We start from the raw sequence: 22791 nt of genomic DNA, 5'->3' as shown, positions 1-22791 counted from the left end.
GTCCCCCTTCCTGTCCTAGGTTATGCTGACAATATGGTTATCATAGCTTGTACCCTTATAGCCTTACAATGCCTGGTGGATGTTTACACTCAATTCATGGCTACTCACAAGCTGTCGGTGAACTCCAAAAAATTCAGCCGTTATGGCTTGCAAGAGCGCGGGCGTCAGACATCTTAAGATGCGGTGGATATGTAGTGGTGGAGAACCTATTCCCAGGGTCACTAGCTTTGTATACTTGGGAATTTGTTTCACTGAGAACTGGCGAGGGTTTGGCCTGTGGATAAACAATGCATGAGGATGAGGCAGGCATTGGGGGGGCCCGGTCACGTTTTCAAAACGATTGTCTAGGGCATCCACTCAAGCTAATTATTGAAGTCTACAGGGCACAAACTAAAACTGCCACGAACTACAGGGCCGCAGTGTCGGGGCACAGAAAAGATTCAAAGCATTGAAAAATGTTGTGAATACTTTTCTTAAAAAACTATTGGGCTACTGCAGTCTGCGCCAAATTATGGCACCCACTTGGAACTTGGGTGCCCTCACATTGCTGACGAGTGGTTATTGGCCCCTGTTGCACATTGGCTGGCATTATTGCCAAACCAGAAAGCCATTCTCTCACATAAAATCATAATAGCATTGGTGAGAAGTCCGGCTGCAAAAAAAATACCAGAAATGTATCAGTCAGTTAAACTGTGCTAGCCTCATTTGTCCTCCAACTTTTGACTCTGTGTGTTGTAAGGGCCCATAAGCAACTGTTCAAATCCATCCTTGAATCAGAGTCCTCGGCCCTAGGCACTCCTGCAAACAGACTGCACATTGTTCTAAGTATTGCAGATACCACTCAGCCATATTTGTTACATTAGTGATAAACTGTATGACCGTTGGGCCCTCACACAAGCCCGATTTGACTGTTTATGGCTTGGGGCCCAAACAAAAAACTGGTCTCACAATGTACAACCTTTGGCTTGCCCTTGCTGTCAGTGCCCTGTGGAGGACCTTTTGCATTTTGTGCTGTTTTGCCCAACATATAAGGACTTGAGGAAAACACTCTTGCCTTTGCTGAGGTCTGCTGGAATGTCTTAAGCTAGGCCTGCACTATGTTATCTACTTTCAGCTACCACGCTGCCTGTGGCTCGATGGACTATTAGAGAAAGGCCTGGCACCTGATAACTAAAATTATTTCTCAAAACTTGACTGTACATTGACAATCTAAGGACTATTCTGGTCCTCTGTGTGGATACTAATTGGAACACACACATGCACTTTAACTTTTTTATCCTATGTAATGTTTTTTTATATCTCCGTCTTATGCATTTCTGTACTATTGTATTTTATCTTGCATCGGTTTATGGAAAATGTGTTTCCGAATAAACGCATTGATGATATTGTAACATGTTAGTGTGAAATGTATCCTGCTTTGACTGTATTCAAAAGCAGAGTGAGATTACATTTGAATAAGAACAAATTGCATTTTTCTGCCTCTTTGTGGATGGTGTAGTATAGATAGTATTTCAGAGAGTGCAGCATTTTGTATATAGCTAAATACAAAAAAGTAATGAGCACTTTCACAGATCTACTCAACAAATGAGGCTATCAACTAATGTGCATGATTCATAGCCTGACAATGTATAAAGCAACACCTGTGAAAGCCATAGCCATTTAAAAAAAAACAGATTGGGAATCAAAAAGGAGTTGAACATTTCCATAGAAGAGATGCACTTCCCAATTAACAGTACAATTTCACCAATTATCTTGTGTACATGAGAGGACGCCACATTAAATATACCCAAGTAATGCAAAGGGATTGGTGCATAGTTGTCATTTCAGAAAGTCAGAATCTTGGGTGGATAAACTAACTTGCTGTGCGTTTTAAACAGATCGCACAGATCACCGTAGAGCTAATATTTCATTTACACGCAGTCTAGAAATCTAAATCACACCATATGGGAACATCTCGTTAGTGGGAACTATATAGCAAATGCATCTTTCGGACATTTTGCGGATAGCAATATTTGTTTTGATATGGGAGAAAATGAATGCACCTTGATTCCAGTTGAACATGTGTAGTAAAAGTAACTTATACAGGGTGATAAGGTGGGGTAAGGAATTGTAAAATGTATTTTTTAGAGCTCGATGTTTAGAAATGTATTTAATGAAATGACTACATATATGCACAGTTTCCTTGTGAGATTTTCATATGCAGGACAATTTCTGTAAATCCGCTATCCATCTATATTTTACTGTTGTGTCTACCCTAGAAAAAGTTAGGAGACAACCTTTCAAGTGATTTTATTTGAATAAAACAAACGTTTGATTAATACAGAGGATTTCATGTCCCAGAATTGTGTGATGGGATTGTATACAAGAGTGGTGTTAAATTAGAGCTACCTACTTAGTGAAGACGAGATCTCAAATCCACGGTTCCCGATACTGAGGAATGTGCCAGACACCACATACAAAATGTTAGGTTGTATAGAGCAGGGAAACAGGAGAGATCCCCAATGCCCCACCCATGGGATAGACTGTCGAAACCATTTACAGCTTCCAACCTACGGATAAAGTGTAACATACTTCTAGTATAAATTTTCTTTGCATTACTTAAAGAGCGATAGTCTAAAGGAGTTGTCACATGATACACAAGTAATTGGTTTCCCAAGCCATGTAGGTTGATTTGACTATTTGCAGGGACAATTCAGCAATAAAATAATCTCGAGGGAGGGGGGGGGGGGGGTAGCTGAATTTGCAACCTACTAGCCTGCCATAAAAAAGTCACTTGCCACCTCCATTCTATGAATATACAGCACACCATTTCCTACCTCGCCAAGAGTCTATATCACTAGCCAATGGCAAGTGAACATTTTGCACCCTACACAGCGTGATTACCGATTGAGTGGGCAGCTTTAATTGTGAGGTCACCAATGACAGTATGTAGAGGTCCACGTCTCAACTCTTGCCCCATTGCAACCACATTGCTTCTAGGAGTATGCACACACAATTCCAAGAGTGCCCTCATCTATGCAGCTAGTAAGTCTTTGGCCCCACCCACCCCAATCAGGTGACACCATACGGTTTCCTTTCTGACACAAGGGGAACTCTTGGGAAATCGCTGGTGTTGATCAGACCACACAAATCTTTGATTCAACATGGAATATTGCCCTTATACAAAACATTTGGGCAATTGGAGATATACATGTATACATATAGTGTGAGCACAATCTCCCATGGAAAAAAACAAGATGGCCACTGCCATAGTAAATACAAATGGGACTTCGTCCCTTTTTATTTCTATGGCGGGTGCAGAGGACTAGGACTGAGAGCCAGGACTGGAGCAGAAAGCTCTGGTGCAGCGGGTAAGCTGGTAGAGAGGGACTGGGTGGGGGAAGGTGTGCAGGAAGTTTTGAGTGTGGGAGGTAGGGTGAAGCAACATGGGGGGAGCTGGGGCCATCTAGAAAATCGAAATGGCCACACCAGGGAAAGGCCTTGGTTGGCTGCTGAAACCTATCCACACTTCCAGCCAGATTGGCTAAACGTCTTCCCAGTGCAAATAATATTTTATGCTCTAGGCTCCCCAATCTGTATCCTAATATGTGCATAGGAGAGTTGATACATTTGCAATTATCCAGCCTTTAAATGTAAAGCAATATTTCTAATGGCAAGTGATAATTGACGTCTGCTGAGTAAGCAATGGAGTGATTTGTTTGTGTGGAGAATTGCGCGGGAGACGAACATTTTTAGGACCGGTTTGTAGAGTGCAGTTTGAAACATTCTCCCCTTTAGAAAGATTTGTAAAACCTAGATTTGCAATTACTTAGCCTCCCAGAATTGTACCGTCCTAAGGGATCTTCGTTTCGCAGTATATTTTATCAAACACACCTTAAACTTGACTGCCAAAGAGATTTGCTTTTGTTACGGTCATCAGATTAGTAATGGTTGAGAATGTTCGCAATTTCCTTCTTTCAGACAGTAACTGGAGATACTTTTTGTGACCCAGTTGGTTGAAGATAGTTTAGTTTGGATACCTTTTCCCAGCGTCCGTTGCCGTGCCTATATGCCAACTCAAGGGAGCTGCATTTCCTTCTCATCACAGCCTTACATGCTTCATGCACATGGTCTCTCCACAGAATTTCAAAAATATTCCATTATTTTTCACAAATTCTTTTCTTATAGAAGTGTGCCCCTCAACAGGCTTTCATTAAAATCGCTGAGGGGGACTTAGACATTAATTGGGGCATTTCCATTACCAGACGGAACTATGACAGGCCATCACCCATCCCATTTCACAGCATCCCTCTGCAGTAATGGGGGCAGCGACCCATTCCCCGTGCCCCCTCTTTAAACCCCTTCCCTAACCCCAAACTTGCTCCATTTTACCTTCTACCCACAGCCATTTCACTGCAGTGAAATGTCCTGTGGCAAAATACGATACACAAGTCTGCGGGGAAATAGATGGGAATACCATCCCAACAACGAAAGCATGATTCAATATGACCCTCTGGAGTGCCACAAAGTATTTTGTTCTGTCTTTTGGCCATTTTGTCCCTTTGCCTTCACCCAAGTCGAGAGACACGGGTATTCCTTATTTGTGCATGCAGCCTCCTGCAAAAATCGCACTTCACGTGTGCTAGTGCCCAGAAAGAGGGTTGCGACTGGATCCCAATCCACATTACTGGTGCCAGTATGTCTGGTAGGCCTGAAAAACTCAGACCACCGTGGGCCACAATTGGCCCATGCCTGGCGTGCATGCAAGAGAGCAGATATTCCATAAGCTATCCCAGCTTTGAGCGCGAAACAATCTTGGATAAGAGAAGGGGCTCTGCATCCATACCATGTCAATCACCTGAAGTTCACACTGAACTACAGAAGGAGCCAAGTATCCTAAAACAAAAGCAGACCCATGGAACTGCGGGAGATGTGCTGGAAGGTTTGGCACCCTGACTCCGCTGTTGCCCCGTCAGACCCCTGCTTTGTCTTGTGCAAGGGCGCTTTGACCCTTTCCAGTAGTGGGATCTACTACTCTCGGCACCTCCTGCTTACCCTCACAAAGAGCCTCTTTTGAAGTGTCCCTGGGCCATCCAGCGAACGGACCAGCTCAGACCTGGGGTAGCATATAGGAGCGCCGCCGTCCCAAGTTGAGAATTGACACTTTGGGAAATCACTTGCTTGTAGTCCTGGGCCCTCTGGGTCACGATTTACGAGAGTGTGCCACGCCGCAAGCATTTGAAGCCCCTGTGTCGTCGCTATAAGCGCCTGCTGACCTGCCCCCAACCCCCGTGCCCTGAGACATGCTGCACCAGAACTATCCTCCTTTCTTTAAGAGCTGTCCCGCCACAGACGAATGCCCCATAGCCGCTGAGAGCTGGAGCAACCTGTAACTGCAGGGGGGAACCTTCTAGCGAACTGGACTATGGCAAAGTTTGGCCCGGACTGTGTTGAGGGTCGGTGAGTACTTGCATCACTTACAGGTAGCCCCTTGGCACATCTACCAGTTTTATTTTTTTTACACACACGAGAATCCCTGAAAAGATACACGCCTTAGCTGGGCTGGCCTGCGTGCCCCAGCTATTCCCCAACTCCGAAAGTCACTTTACCTGCAAGGGTAGACCCTCCTCGAGGATTAGGGTTTTACTCTTCATCACCTCAACCCCCTTCCTGAACAGCTACACCTCCCTGAAGAGAATACGCTTTTCGCACAAACGTGTGTTAACGCACTACTGTACTGTTGAGCAAAAGCTTCCTCACTTCTTAGGGCTGGACTGCATAATTTAGGGATTGACTTTAAATAATTGTCTAATGTGATATCTATGTTGAACTTAGCTCTTCTGTTGCAGGTTGTGGTTTTTTTCTCCCCTTTCATCCGCATTAGGCTAAATGCATTTTGTATACATGTTACACAGTGAAAAGCGTGTATAGTAACCGTTTTAGCATTACTGTGGTTTGTGTTTTGTTATAGGCCTATAATGAATGTATTTTTGATATACAGTCTAAGAATAATATGGAATTTCACTGTAGGCCTCCGCTCACTCTCACCCCTCCTGAGACTTAGTCTTGACCACTTGTCAAGCTACCATTGATTGGTCGGTTGTCAAGAAGGTTCCCCTGTTCCACTAAACTAGGGTGGACTCCTAAACTTCTGCCCACCAGGTTAGAGTTTAGAAATCCATCTTAACCATATTTTCCTATAAAAGATGTCACTCCTGCAGAATATGCAAGTTGACAATATTGTGAGATAAACCAGTCTTTGTAGGACATTTTTCAAAGTGGGACATGGCTCATTTCGTAATGAACCAGATTGGTTTCAGGTTTTCATTATCGGATACATTTCCTCATACATAGGACATTTCTATTGTCGCTCTTGGCTTTGTGCGTTAGCCTGTGCAGGTAGCCTTGTAATTTAAAGCCTGGCTCATTAATTTAACTTCTTTTGCAAACATCAGAGAATGTGTAGTTCAGGTACACCCCCAAGAAACCGCTAAAGTGAATATTCTGTGTGCCGGTAGACTTGAACTGAATTTTATTGGCAATTTGAACAGATCATGCTAATATTACACGCAACTAAAAGGCATGCAACATGATCTCGGGTGCAGAGCAATTGATTGTGGACTTGAGGTTGTAATAATCAGAGAGCATTATGACACTGTAGTAGTCTACCAATGGTGGCAGTCCCGGCTGCTAGAACTTTATGAAGATATCTGCCCCAAAGAAAGCACTCCAAAAATACGATATCATTTTGGAACATATCTATTTATTGTTATTTATTTGTAATGCACCGAAGCCCGCAGGCATCAGGGAGCACACAGACTAAAGACAAACGTGACGCAGAGGCAAGGTGGTTTAGGACAGTGCCGTTTATGTGAGCCAAAACTTCAGAAGTAAGACATTGGCACAAGTTGGATTCTTGCTGAAGCTTCTGAGGCAGCGTGTTCCATGCTTTCAGGGCCAGAGTGACAAAAGATCTTCTGTTGCCTAAAGTGCCTCTTGCTTTAGGACAAGCAAGAAGTCAGGTACCTGACGATCTTACAGTTCTACCTGATTTGTATTTGGCCAGTCTATCCAAGAGGTAAATTGCCCACAAGTGCACTCAGGGTAGTGCACCTTAGTGAGTATCTTAAACTGTACACAAGCTGCCACAGGCAGCCAGTGCAGTTCCTTTCTTATTACAGAAATGTGAGTGTTACGAGGTATGTTTTGCAATGCAAATAGCATAGTTTTGTATTACTTGTAGTTTCTGGAGTCTACTCTTGCTTGCACCTCCCAACAGAAAATTACAATAATCCATTCTGGCAAAGATGGTAGGTCGAGCAAGGGTGATGCAGTTTTTTTCTGAGAGAAAATGTCTCATTTGTCTCAGCAACTAAACAAGGTAATGTGATTTTTTATTTTTTAAAGATTATTTGCTTGGGCATCAGAACCCAATGTGGCTTCGAAGTAAACCCCCAAGGTTTTTACTTTATTGAGAACTGAAATTATCCTATCCTCAATCGTGAAACTGGAGTAGTTTGCAGGGAGTTTTGACCTAGATCTGTGAGAGCCAAATATTAACAACTGTTTAGTTGCTTTTGAGGTACATCCACTCCTTAAGCTGTAAGTGGACTTGGTGTATCCAAGTCTATTTTGTGTGTCCCCTCCAACTCAACCAGCAGCTGAATATTATCGGCGTAATTCGTAAAAAGCATGCCCAGGTCAGTCAGTATCACAAAGTGGTCTACTATAGGTGTTGAATAAAACTTATGACATACTTGCACCCTGAAGGACATCGTAGACTATTGGAGTTGAAATGGAGGAGACATCTCCCGATCGCACAGCTGACCTTGTGTTGCCCAGAAAAGATTGAACCCAGCAGATGGCATTCTCTAGAAATGATATTTGACAAGGTGGTTTAAAGGTGGTTTAAAGGAGGTCAAGGGCCTGGAGGTCAAAAGCTGCTGAGAGGTCGAACAGAATCAGTATTCATGTTTTCCCTCTATCCATGATGTTAAGCATGTTGTATTGTAGGTCTAGCAGTGCACTCTCTGCCCCATGCTGCGGGCAGAAGCCAGATTGCTTAGGATGTACAGTAGCCTCATCAAGATGTTTTTGTAGCTGTATGCAGGCAACCTTACCTTAAGTAGAAAGTGTGAATTGGTAATAGGCCCAAGGTTTACCAATTTCCTTGGACCAAGTCCTGGTTTCTTGACAAAAGGAGTCCATGTGACTTATTTGATGTTATCAGGCACACTGGCGTGTAAGAATGATGAATTAACAAATCTCATGAAGAATGGGGAAAATATTTTAGTGTCAGTTTTGTTGGGATAACATCCCTGAAAGATGAGGTAGGGTGTAGTTTTCTTAGAACATCTTCCATCTCAATCAATGTAATTTAGTGGAATGAAAATGTAGTGAGATTGATGCTGAGCACCTAGGGACGTTTTACCAAGGTCAACAGTTGCCTCATCCATATAAGGAGTTGGGCTAAAGGAGTGACCTTCATGATTTTATCCCAAGTGTTTACTTTGTCCACAAAGGCTTGTTGAGCTCTTACACAATCCATAGCAGATGGAGGAAACTGTTGAACCTGCGCTTTGGACTTCTCTAGTGACCTCATCATTTCTAAGTATTTCTTTTAATTATGTTCAGCATTTATGTTTTCGGCATTAAATACAATACATGTTCCTTTTCTTTATATGTGGGCAATTTGTACATTTTTGCAAGGACTGTCCACAGTAATTTGTTAGCCTATGTTTTGGATCTTAACCAGGACCTTTCGTTTAGCTTTTTTTAAATAACACCTAGATCTAACCCAGCATTTATGGCAGAGGCCATCCCTAACCATCTTCCATCTCAAGGGAGCTAGTTGATACCATTGGTCGGTCAGGATTGTTTGGTAAGTAGCGGCCAACATATCTGGGGGTCTGAGTCCTTGGCAGCATTCAGCACCATCTCCATTCAAGCGCAGTCATCGGTTTTGATTCTTTTAAAATTCCCACTAAGGATCCTATTTGTAGGGCTGACTTTTTTTCTCTATTTTGACCTGGGGACTGGAAAGCAAATTCCACGAATAGGTGTTCTGACCATACACAATGTCTGGTATTGGTAATGACAATCTCCAAGTTACGAGATGAAACCCAGTCCAGTATCTTGCCTTTGGAATGGGTGGCTTCTGTATTATAGACACAAAATTCAATATTATTCAAATTGGATTCCAGCAACAGGGCTTTCCATCAGTGATTCTCCTCGCCATTTCGATTTCTCAGTAAAACGTTGAAGAGTTAGGCTTGTTTAGTGGGACCAGAATCTGGGTAATCTCGTAGTTAAAAGGTAGCCATGTTCTCCGGAGGGCAGTACAGCAACACGAAATGTATATTGAGGTTGTAATTTGGGGTAAATTTCAGATGCAAAATTTCAGCCGCTACATGTACATGGTACCTCAAATAGGGAAAACTCCTTCATGGCTCGTACTGCAACTCCCCCTCCATTAACTTCAACTAGATTCTGGAGAAAAGACGACATAACCCGGAGAGGTGGAGAGCTCAAAACGTAGGCCCACTGAAGTCCTTAAGCCATGTTTCTGTGATACAGAGTATGTCAATGTCATTCTCCAATATATAGTCGTAAATGTCCAGAGCTTGTTTCTTCATGGACCTTGTATTTAATAAGGATAGCTTTATAGTGCAGTTCTCAAATGTTTTTAGTACGCTTGGGAGTTTGTGGGCATGCCTCAGATCTGTCGATATTGAAGAGAGCCTACTGTCATTTGAACTGTTTGGCTTAGGGCGCACCAAGAGTGGTATTACTTGTCGCACAATTAGGCATCACTAAGTTAACTGCGGATTTAAGAGCTTCTGAGCTGAAGGCTACATTATTAATACAATGAGAGTGAGAGGAGGGAGAGTCGAAGTTGCTTGAGGTCGTAATAGTACCTGTGCGTTTTACTTTGAGCATGGCAGCAAGATCTTGATCCCTTGGTACTGTGATGGCCATGAGATGTGTACTACTGGTAGAGGGTCAGTTATGAGTATTAGGCAGATCTGACTGGCAGAGAGAATCCAGTTAATTAGATTCCGCCCAAACATTAAACAAAGGGACTTCCGACTGTGGTTACTGAAGGTGCCGGTGAGCCATCTCCACGTACCTGTGTATGATGGCTTCCCAGGCTGCCTTCTACGCGACCAGTAAAAGGCAGCGACCGGTGGAATGGTCCATAGTGATTGCACATTAAATTTAAAGAAAAGTGAATTTATCCAAATTGCACTCACAATAGCTAACTAGCCAAGTCTCCAAGGATTATCTACAGGTTGTCAAGCACCCTCTGCCCGACATGCCCCCACACCACCGCACAAACCAGCTTTTACCCGCAGGTGCGGACACGCCCGACGTGTCACTGAATAGTTTAGAGCTGCTGGGAGAAGTAATCCTCAGCAAAAAAAAAAAGTTATCTTGTAGCAAGAAGCCACCAGAACAAAAGATAGTTTAATCAAGCAAAACACAAGGTAATAGTCAAGTTAGGTTTGTCAGTATTTCAACCTTTCAAAAGTAACAATTCAAATTCCACATACAATCAAGAATCTCACACAAAATCCAGCTAACTAGATCCTCAAACCAACCCATCATCAGGTCAGAAGGCAAACTACTTTGTATAGGCCACTTGCTTTTAAAATGCAGTAAACAGCCTTTCATTGCCAATGGACTGACATTCTTCTCAGCAGAGGCAATGTGCTGCTCATTTGAAATTATATTGTTTTAGACCTAAATCACATTGCTTAAACAAGGGAGCATTATCCACTACGATCAGTAAGTAGCAATAACTAATTCACTACATCATCTGAATGATCATGGCTTGCATGTGGCCTACAAGACCACGAAGAACCAAGCTCCAGCAACCAGTGGCGTGTACTAAGGTCAACTACAGCAGTCGTAATCAACTGGCACATTCCCAACTCAGCAAAGTAGAATTTACTTTATGAATGTTGCCACCACAAAAATGAAAGTGAAAAGGACATTGTTCGACTAGCATACGTTACACAGAGGCTGCCTACCGTTGAAACAGCAGTTAATAGTAAAGGTTTCCCTTTTGTTCCACCTGGAATAATGGAGAAACAAGTGATTTTCTCATAGAAGAGGTTATAATAGCACATGAAACGGAACCAACTTTTAAGGATGTGTCGACTCTATCCAACATTGCCCTACCATAGCACTGATTTTTGGCTTATGATTTGCTATTCTAACAATAGGTGTTCATTTTAATAATCCCAGCGTGCACTGACCCACCATCACATGAGCGGAGCACATCTACCCCCCCTCTGCCCCCACCCATTTAAAGTGGGCACACTGGCAGCGTACACCTGCCCAATAGATCTATTACTTGCCCATTCGTTCTTCCTTTTGCCTCACTGTAAAGAAGGTGGCGCCCACTTTAAATACAATACAAAGATGCAAATTAGTGCTATGATTCACTTGCAAAAGTTTCAGGTTGGTACCCAAATACAAGCGATTCCTAAATACCCTTATAAGCGGTCAGGTTAAGGCCAGAGAAAGGATGGTGCGTTGGGTCACCTGTAAACGGCTAAGAATCTATATTATATACATTTTCAACCCTGGTTTATTGCCTTTTCACAAGACAATGAATGTACATAAATGTATGAGAATTCCCTTTTGAATGTTTATTCATGGACTATTGAAAACATGTTTTAATTTATCGTGTGCAAAATAGAACCCATTATGCAAGGGTCATCAGTATCGTTAAACTGTAATACAAATGTACATACCATGAATTGCTAGCAAGGACAGCCTTGTGCACCTCCACGATAACAAAACCAATGGATCTTCAGTCCGGTTGTCATTAAGATCAGGAAATCCAGACACGTCTAGCATGTCATTCATCAATATAAAATGGGTGAGGGTCTTGTACTGCCTGGAAATAAGGTCAACAACAGCTCCAGACACACAAGTGATGTTCGTGTCAAAGTGAATCCTCTCAAGTGGAATACTGGGCTTAAGAATTCGCAGCATGTCATCGCTCTTAATGTCAAACGCCATCATATAGACCCGGAGATTAGTGCTGTTTCGTGTAAGAACTTTCCAGTCCTCATCTTCTGGCATTTTGCTCAAGGTCTTGTTCTGCAGGGAAATGTAGTGGACCAATAGAGAGAGTCGATGTAAAGGCACGTGGTTGCTATTTGCCAGGACACGTGCCATTTCAGCAGTGAAATCGCAAAAATCCAAGGCGAGAGACCGTAGATTCACAAAGCGCTCCAATTCTACTGCAGTAATGAGAGTTGTGTCACCAGGGATGTGATTGTCCAGTAAACTTAAGTGCTCAATAGTGTTGGCGATGGGATTTGACAGAGATGCCATTGAAGTGGGCGTTACTATTTCTAGCATGAACCCACAAGAGAGCCATTTCAGTTGCCTGCTGTTCCCTAAAATGCCTTCAAACAGTTGCTGGATTCTGCAAGTGTAAAACAAAGGCCAATCATATAACTGGTTTGACAATATCATAAATACATATGTTTGATGCATTTGAAAAGATTCAACATTACCATGGACACTCCCAAAGAGTCTCTTTATTTACAATAATCATTTGAAAATAAAGAAGCTTTGCAGCCAACAGAAATGCAAGTATGTGAACATTCTGAATTATTAGTGATCAAACATATGCGATTAAGCCGGACTTCTAACTCCACCCCAAGGTCCGGAGTGGTCTCTCCAACCCAGAACACACTGCCTATCAGGGCTGTGAGCTGCAAAGACCAACCACCTTTCTTAGGGCCATGCCACAACATACATAATGAAGTCCATGAACCTTGTGGATTTCCTTTTTGTGGGTGAGCAGCATAGACAGGTCTGCCACATTGGGGTTCCCTAAATTGCCTTCAGTCACAGTGAATATACCTAGATTGGATAGTCCGCAATCTATCCCTACTGCTACCCCAAGAGTTCTAAGGCGCAAGCGTAAACAGTAACCATTTGCCTTATTACAAGTTCACAATGGGGTTGGGTATATGGATTCATTAGGGACATATTCAGATTAAATCACATTAGGTGCTTCAGTATAAAAAGCCTTCCAAATGACTCTAAAAACAGGCAACTAATACCAACAAAGCTGAAGAATAAAAGTACTCCTAAATAAATCTAAAAAAATATATTAAAAAAAAACCCAAACATGCTACTCATCAAATCAAACCCTGTCCTCTGCTACCATCATCATAGCTTCATGTATATGTTGGAATCTGTTATCAGCAGAGCAGTGCCACAGACTATTAGTGACAGATCCAATATGAAGCTCAACAGTGCAAATGTGTCCATGCTTGCAGGAATTACTAGATTAAATGAAGTATGGATTAAATAAAGATTCCCATTTACAGTTAATGGAATTGGGAATTACGTTTTTAACCCCTGAAAATCATTTTATTCCCAATTAAACAATTTAAAAAAGGAGTACAATACTTCCAACGCCAAGCTCTTATCTGGAGCCCTCATAGCAACTCCTATGCTAAGTGGGTCTTCCCTAGAATAATATTGTAATGTGTTAAAACCATTGGAAAGCAATTCTGACAATCTGCATGCTGCAATGCCAATTCTGGATACCAAAAAAAACAAAAATAAAAACTCCATTTGGCATGGTTATACATTATGTAAAGGGTATTCAAAATAAGCAAGTGTCTTAATTAGTCAAGGTTTTCATGTTGTAAACAAGGTTTCCCTGTGAAAAGCCATTGTCGCAAAACCACTGAAATTGTTACATAATGGTGTAAATCTGTCCAATATTAATATAGTGATCAGTGGCATTTTCAGGTATTGGATCACCATGGCGGGCCAGCAGATTCAATATTCAGGTGCGTTTGCACTATTTATATGGACCTTGGCACCATAGAGCTTAATCCTCTTGGGCCCTTTCTAGTGAACAAAACGGAGCTTTTCAGAAGGTTTCTATGGAGGTTTCAATTCTACAGTAGACGGAGGCTAGAGGCCCACATTGGGCCCCATTTGTAACGTTTCTAACCATACCTTCTTGTCAGCACCCTATCACCACCCCAGAGGCAGTTAAAACAGATACCTGGGGCTGAGAAGTCCTTATAACAGACAACTTCAGAGCATGGGCAAGATACTCTGCAATAAAATAAGCAACTCCCCCCCCCTTTCTTGGACACACAACAGGTTTACTATTTGTCTACAGTCAGGGCTCAAATCTTGCACTCAATATTGTAGTGCGCCCAGCATTTCGGGGAACATTTACATTGGTATGTCACTACACAGTTTTCATTCCTTAAACCAATAAAGACTTTCACATTTGCTATAAAGTCTCTAGAACCCATAAATGTATGCACAAGTGCTCAAAAATGTTGTGCCGATTCGTATACATTTACAAATGCCAAATACGTTTTCAATAGAAAAAATGTGCATTTCAAAGAATGTGTATTAATCCAATCGTAGCATACTTACTCTTCCTGCTTAACTTCAAAAGCCAATCTGCAATGTGTGAAGAGATTTGAAACATGGAAAGAAAACGATTCACGAAAATGCATTTAGAAAGGCAGCATGCATTGCTGGTTTAGAACACAAGTTACTTACCCCTGGTAACATTCTTTCGACTGGATGTTCCGCCCACGTATTCCTCACCTTAGGATATCTTTGTTTAAAGCTTCTAGCTGCTTCGAAAAAATGTTCTCTCGGCAGAGGGCGCTGTGCGTCGAGACAGACTCGATGTCCCTCAAGGGCTTCCATCTCGGCTGACATCATCGTCAAGTAAATATAGCACGTACAGCACCAGTTGGCTTCAGTTCTGGTTTTTTCGCCACCATATACAGAATTGCTCCCCCCTTGCCCAGTCCCACTTTAAATTACCAGACCTTAAAAGAGAGCAAACTCCAAAGCTCGGAAATTCTACAGTGGAGTAGGTTGGGAGGGAGATGAGGAATACGTGGGAGGAGTATCCAGTCAAAAGAACATTAGCAGTGGTAAGTAACTTGTGTTTCGTATGGATTGTGTCCCCCCACGTATTTCTCATTTTAGGATAGGCTCATAAAGTCGTAATAGGTTCTTTTGAAGAAGGAAGAATTGAGAGTTATTGTTTGTCCATAAAGGAGCATAGAACCGTCTTCCCAAATCTTCCTTCATTTTTAGAAGGGTCTATAATGTTTATTGAGCGTGTGGAAGGTGGACCAGGTAGCAGCTGCCTTGCAGATGTCCATCAGAACTCCTCTCTGAAGGGCAGAGGAAGTTGCCATGCCCCTAGTGGAATGTGCCCTCATACCTTCTGGGGGGGGGAGGGGGGGGATCTTTCCCAGATAGCTTGTAGCACTACGAAATAGCCAGTATTATCCACCTGTATAGGGTCCATATGGTGAATGATGGACCTAGTTTGTGTCCAGTATATCCAATGAAAAGTTGGTCGTGCTGTTGCAACTTTGCCATCCTTGTTATATAAAAGTTTAGAGCTCTCATTGGATCGAGTCTATGGAATCTTTCCTCTTGCTTGCCAGGAAGAGGATAGAATGCCGGAAGCACAATTTTCTGTGCTAAATGGTAATCTGACACAATCTTTGAAAAGAGGGTATGACCTTAAGGACAACCATATCCTTCTAAAAAGTGGTAAACTGAGGTTAGTAAGATAAATGCCTGAAACTCACTCACCCTGCGGGATGATGTTATTGCTACTAACAAAATACTTTTGTAAGTTAGCAGCTTTAAATGGCAGGAATGGAGTGGCTCGAAAGGAGAGCACGTCAAAAACTTTAAAACCAAGCTTAGGTCCCAAGTTGTTATTTGGAATGGTGTAGGAGGAAACACATTTGTGAGTCCTTTAAGAAATTGAATTAAGGGCATTTTGAAGTAGGATGCCTCTTCCGAGGTGCACATGAATACTGAAAGTGCTGCTAGATAACACTTCATTTGTTCCAATCTAGAGCTCCACTTTTGAAAAATGAAGTAGAAACAACACTGTAGGTGTATCGCATTGAAAATGGTCCACATCTTTCTCCCTACACCAGCTGCAGAACTTGTTCCAACGGCAGCGGTATAAGGATTGTGTTGCTGACCTTCTGGCTGATCGCAAAATCTCCATTACGTCAACCGGGAGGTCCCAATCCTTGTACCTCAGCCTTTAAGAAACCATGTGTGAAGGCCAAATGTCTTGACCTCTGGATAGAGAACCCAACCCACCTCTCGAGAGAGAAGGTCCTTTCTTTGTGGAAACGTATTGGAGGGCAGATGCACCTGCCCAGAAGGTCTGGGTACCGTGTCCTGCTGGCCTAATCGGGGCAATTAGGATCACGGATTTCCCGAACTTTCTCAACCTCCTGATCACATGAGGGATGAAGAACTGGAGGAAACGTGAACAGGAGTGGAAACTCCCAGTAGACTACAAACACGTACCAGTCCAGGTTGATGTGTAGTTTGGACTCTGATGGAAACCAACTACTGCTGATTGTCATATTGTTGGCGTGGGCTCCGCATCCCATGAGGGAGGTGTCCATCACTACTGTTCTCTCCGGACATGGTTGTCAAAAAGGTTCTCCTTTTAGAATGTTGTCCTTGCAGGCCCACCCCAAAAGGTCCCCGAGACATTGCTTGGAATCTGGAGGTCTGACATTCTTCCTGAGAATTGGGGCCACTGTGTTCTTTTTAACAAATCACATAGCATATCACAGGAATCGCCACAGTATCGCCAAGACAATAGAACAAGTAAAGCGGGTATAGATTTGATTAAGGCTTGCTAATCACAGGGCATTGGGAGGAGAGAAACAGGACATATAGGGTTAAATAGAGATTGGCTCGATTGCTTTTTTCTTCATATGAATCTTCTGCGTTCTGTCGGTATGTTCTGAGGGGGACCCATTTGTCCTTGGGTCTACAGGTGGTTTGTATACCTCATATATAGGTCTCTTCACATTCATGTGTGTTTATCAAGTCTCTGAGCTAGCCTTTGCGTGAGGGAGGGGTTTTGGATTTCCATCTCCCGATAATGTTCCACTTGGCCACGGCTCTGCCCACTGCAAATAGTCTGCGGCTCTTTACAGAGGTTTTCCCCAATATCCCCCAGTAAGTATTTCAACGGCGTAACTGGTATATGTGTATTCAATAAGTTGTTCATAGTTTCTGCTACTTCTTCCCAGAATTGCCCAATTGGTGGACACTCCCAGTACATATGAAACGAGTTTGCGGCAGTTGTGCCACACTTGGGGCATGTCATTTGCTTAGAGGGATCACATTTCGAGATTTTGCTAGGGGTGACATGTAGGTGGTTTAGAATTTTGAACTAGATAAGTCTGAAGTTAGCGCATTGGGTGATAGATTTGGTGCATCTTCAGTAGTTAATCCATTGTTGCTTGTCAATCTCAATGTTCAGATCTCTCTCCCATTTGCTTTTCATCTCATTTTTGGATGGAGTGTTGCCTTGTACTATTCTGTATAACGTGGAGACGCTGCCGGTGAACCCATCTTGTGTCAGGATGTCGGATAGGAATTTGTACACAGGTGGTGCCATCGGGAAGGACGGCCATTTCTTCATGCAGGCTGCCGTTAGACGCTGGTGTTTTAGTGTTGTGGATAGTCCGGCTCCCACCCTGTTCTGGATCTCTGCAGCTGTAAGAAATTGTCCCTCTGGGAAGAGATCCCCCCCCCCCGGCCTGTTTTTCTGGATCCCACCTCATTTGTATCGTTCGGTCCATGGTAGGTTCAAGTTCAGGGGAGTGCCATAGAGGTAGATGTGGCCAATACAGAGTGTCCCATCCCACTCTCTTGAGGATCTGTGCCCATGCCCGCGCTGTCGATGACATCGGATCCGCCAGTATCCTTTCTTCTGCTACCTTGGCAAATATCATGCTCTTAAGGTTCAGGGGAGATGCCGCAAACTCTTCCGCACGCATGTGTGCGAATTGTTTTGCAGTATTGTTCCAGTATTTCGCAAAGTGCACCTGTGCAGATTAGTATAGACGAATGTCAGGGACCACTGTGTTCTAAGAGCCCATTGAAGGGATCTTATTCTGAGGCAAGCCTCTGGCACCAGAAAACAGCAGGATACCATGAGGCTGAGCAATCTCAAAAGGTCGAAGGCTGGAAGACCCTGGGCACTATGAAATTTGGTGACCATCTGAAAAATGTCTTGAGCCCTCATATCGGCTGGCGAGGCTTTTCCCCCAAGGATGCATCCAGGACGGCTCCAATAAACTGGAGTCTGAGATGGTATCATGTGATACTTCTTGTAAATTGAGGGAGAAGCCCAGTCTGTGGAGGGAGTGGCAGGTGATACTGAGATGTTCTTGCGCCTGCTCGGGTGGCGTGCCTTGATCAGCCAATCATCCAGGTAGGGGTAGACGTGAACTAGCCCCCCCCCCCTGAGATCTGCTGCCACCACTGCCATTAACTTGGTGAAAACCCTCGGGCGGTGGTCAGTCCGAATGGGATAACTCGAAACTGATGAAAACCGCCAATGGCGAACCTCGGGTACATTCTGTGCTTGTGATGGATTGGCACATGAAAGTAAGCATCCTGAAGGTCAAGAAATACCATCCAATCCTGGACAGCCTGCAGGAGCTGAGAAAGTGTGACCATGTTTAACTTGTCCTTGATGAGGAACTTGTTCAAGTATCTCAAGTCCAAGATAGGTCTCAGTCCTCCGTCCTTCTTGGGGATTAGGAAATAGGGGGTATACCATCCTCTGTTCCTCTCCATCACAGGTGCTGGTTTAGTTTATTTTCTTATATAGCGCACTGAACCCAAGGGTAACTAGGCGCTTTAACTTAGAAGAGTTGTTACAAAATGGCATCAATATTACAGCAACACGCGGTGTTCTAAAACAGTTCAAATATACAAAATACAAAGAATGTACAAAGGTTGGCTCTGGTCTATCTATAGCACCTTTCACTAGCAGGTTCCAAGTTTCCTTCAACAGGAATGGCTCTGGTACATTTAACTGATGGTTTCCAGGTGGATGATCCCCAAGGTCCTTGTATAAATTGAAGGCAGTAATCCTGAACTACTGTTTCCAGTGCCCATGCATCTGAAGTAATTCCTCGCCATTCTTTCAGATGCTGTGACAGTGTGCCTCCCACCGGGGTGTGAGTCAAGAGCTCAGAATGGTTTTGAAGCAGCGGCTGATGGTAAAGACGCTGCTGATTTGGTGGGCTTTGCACCTCTCCCTCGTCCACCACGAGGCAATCTTCTCTGTCCTCTATGACCAGCCTGTCCTCTCGCTCTTCCAACTGAGTAGTAGCGAAAAGACCTACCCCTCGAAGAAGATATGCTGGGGTGAAAAGGCAGTGGCTGCCTGACAGCAGCCCTTAAGGACTTGGCTAACACCTTTGAGATCTGCAGCTTTTCAAGGCTTTCATTAGCCTTAATTCTAAATAAATGAGAGCCATCAAAGGGCATGTTAAGGAGTCTGGATTGTACATCAGGTCCAAATCCTGACTTCAACCACGCGATCTTCGAATGAGGGTGCTTGCCGCCATGGCCCTGCTGATGCTGTCATTAGTGTCCAGACCTGATTGCAGAGGATCACACATGGCCCCTTTGCCTTCCCCTATCAGGTTCATGAAGCCGTCTCCTTTCTCACCCTCAGGGATATGTGATCAGCCGCCATCGCTATACAGTCCCACAGGATGAATGTAAACATTGCCAGGGCACATGTGGAATTAGCAGACTTTAAAGCCATACTGCTAGCTGAAAAGACTTCCTTTGCCCAGGAGTCAATGTGTTTGTCATCCCTATCAGAGGGTATGGGTATGTACGCAGCTTGCTTGGAGGCAGATGTAGCTGCCTGTGCTACTAGGCTTTCTAAAAGTTTGATGGATTGCCCAGTAGCCAGGGTCACTTTACTTACTTGGCCTGTATTTCTTGGTGAAATGTTTGTTTACTGCAGGGCTGGCCTCAGTTTGTTGCAACCCTTTTTTTTGCAGTGCCACGTGGAATGGTAAAATGGGGTCATATTGCGGACCCTTGTCCAATATGTCAGTCAGGTCGTCCTGTTCAAATGCAGGAGCTGGTCTACTCCATCCCAAAGATACCACCACTCTGGACATTAGGCTTATGTAGGATGCATCTGCATGATCAGCCGGGTCCAGTTTCCCAAAATCTAGTTCTGGAGGGGGGGGGGGGGGGGCTACCCCATTAACTTCTATTGGGTGTCATGTGGTTATCTAACCCGGGTCTCTCTTCGGAAATAAAACACTCGGGTATATTAGTATTCTTTTGAATACTAGGTGTATTCAAATGGAGATCACATGGAGGGGTATCAGAGGTTTCAAAACCCTCGTATTGAAGTGAAGGACCTGAAAAAATCTGTTTTAAGTAAAGGTTTAAAAACCTTTTCCTGGATTTTCTGAGGTAAAGGCAATGAAGCATGTACAATCAGCGTCAATGTTTTTTGTTATCGACATCGAAAGTCAATGGCGTAGACGTCAGTGGCATCGATGGCTTGGCTTTTGTCTTATGCTTTGAAGCACTTAACCCTCGACTCAACATTTTCTTAGACGAGTTCTCATCTCAGTGAGTACTCAAAAACTCGAGGAGTCTTCGGCTTATGACCCGGGCTCAAGGGCACGCAGGGTTTCGCCTTGGCGTTGTGCTAGTCTTCGACCGTAGCATGGACAATTTTCTTATGCTTCAAGGAGGTTGGGCCTGGTCATCGAAGATTTTGCACATTTTCCTACTAAAGAGTTCCCACTCCTCGTTGGAGGAAGATCTAGTTGGGCAGACTAAGCTCGTTTCTGAAGGTGACCTATGCCTTCTCTATGCTCCTTGAGTGGGATAGTTCCTTCAATTTTTTTTGTGAGAAGAGGAATCTCTCGACTCATGAAGGAACCAAAGTTAGGAGTGTATGGGGATTTGGGGACAATCCGGCCAACCGCAAGTTCAGATTTGCGCTCTTTTTAAGGCCTTGCCTATCAGCAACTGACCAGATCAATAGTCTTAGTTTACATGCTCGACGCACAGGAATCAGAGGCATATCTTATGCGGGTCCGTAATGAACATCTTGGTGCCGCATTTTATATACTTTTTGAAACTCGTATTCGGAGCTGAAGACAAGGTCATTTCCGAAGAAAACTGAAGCGTGCCATTAATCTTGAAGCAATCACATTTGTGGAAAAACAGAACTCAAGCGAACAGGTGCTAGATTACTAGACAATGAAGACAGCAGGGGTGGAAGCCCTCGAGGGGCTTTGAGTCAACAGTCTCGACGCCCATTCAACAAAAACATTTTCCAAAGATATCATAAGATGAGAAATACGTGGTGGGACGTCACAATCCATTCAAAACAAAATCTACTGACTGCAACCACTTGGAAAAAAATCAACAATGAGCTTGCAATACTTTTGAAAGAAAATGCCTGAGAAACATCAATGGTGCAATAAGTACTCAAAACATTAAATTGAGATATCCGTCTTCTACAGTTACAAATAAATCTTCAAGTTCCATCCAGTCATGCCAGTCCTCAAACCAGCGTAGCGTCGGTCTTCACTCAAGAATTGGCTCATAGTGTTGCAATTCTTAAAGTTTCCACTGGTTCCCACAGTATCACGTCGCAACATTTACCCTATCAATTGCCATCTTCCATGGGGTGTGACATGCTACTTTTGTGGTGCTGTTTATGCTGTGTTGCATACTTTGTTTGGGATGCCTAGTGATGGCATGTTTTGCTATGTGCCTGCACTTAGCTACATTATCTATATATCTGTTTTCCTTTAAACTTTTTTTATTGAGTTTACATAAAATACAACAGACCATGATCAGCCAGCATAAATAATCACAATCATGCTTGACACAACTGGAACACACACTCAACGCATGGGTTAAGTTGCCATTATCCATGTACGGACGTATATCCCTATTGAAAATGCTGGTGGTACCTAAACTACTATACCTATTTAGCGTCATCCCGATTTGGCCAGGTGGGAAATTCTGCGACACACTACAGAAGATGTCTTCTCGGTTTGTCTGGGGAGGGCGCATGGCCAGAATCAGCTGGCCTAAACTATGCGAAAGCTACGATAATGGTGGTCTAGCGGCCCAAGACTTTCATCTATACTACTACTCTGCACAGGCGCACTTCACTGAATACTGGAACAATACTGCAGAACAATTTTCACATATACATGCAGAAGAGTTTGCAGCATCTCCCCTGAACCTTAAGAGCATGATATTCGTCAAGATAGCAGAGGAAAAGATTCTAGCAGGCATGGACACAGATCCTCAAGAGAGTGGGATGTGACATGCCATATTGGCCACACCTACCCCTATGGCACTATCCTGAACTTGAACCTACCATGGACCGAACTATACAAATGAAATTGGATCCGGAAAAACAGGCCAGGGTCGGGGACCTCTTCCCTGAGGGTCGATTTCTTACAGTTGCAGAGATCCAGAACAGGGCGGGAGCCGGACTATCCACAACATTACAACACCAGCATCTAAAGGCATCCTGCAAGAAGAAATGGCCGTCCTTCCAGACGGCACCACCTGTACACAAATTCCTATCCGACATCCTGACATTGGCTGGCTTCACAGGCATAGTATCTACGCTATACAGAACAGTACAAAGCAACACCCCATCCAAGAATGAGATGAAACCCAAATGGGAAAGAGATCTGAACATCGAGATCGACGAGCAACACTAGACGAACTAGTGTAGATACACTAAATCTATCTCCCAATGCGCCAACTTAAGATTTATTCAATTCAACATTTTAAAAAACGTACATATTATCCCTAGCCAAGTCTCCAAGTTCGATCCCACTAAGCAAATGGCATGATCCAAGTGCGGCACAACGACCACAAACACGATATATATGCACTGGGACTGCCCACCAATTAGGC

General features: G+C 43.5%; 1 protein-coding gene across 1 annotated transcript in view; it reads right to left on the bottom strand.

The window, feature by feature from the left end:
- The window catches only part of FBXO33 (F-box protein 33), a 370960-nt gene that overhangs the window by 116735 nt on the left and 231434 nt on the right, over positions 1–22791 (bottom strand). Inside the window, exon 3 of the mRNA XM_069637492.1 lies at positions 11742–12424. Coding sequence (XP_069493593.1) covers positions 11742–12424 — 683 coding nt within the window. The remainder of the gene's footprint in view (positions 1–11741; positions 12425–22791) is intronic.

This window comes from Ambystoma mexicanum, chromosome 14 (genome assembly GCF_040938575.1).
Source record: "Ambystoma mexicanum isolate Mex_15411 chromosome 14, UKY_AmexF1_1, whole genome shotgun sequence".
NCBI lineage: Eukaryota > Metazoa > Chordata > Amphibia > Caudata > Ambystomatidae > Ambystoma > Ambystoma mexicanum.
The sequence above is the reverse complement of the archived record's forward strand: the minus strand, read 5'-3'. Positions and strand labels throughout refer to the sequence as shown.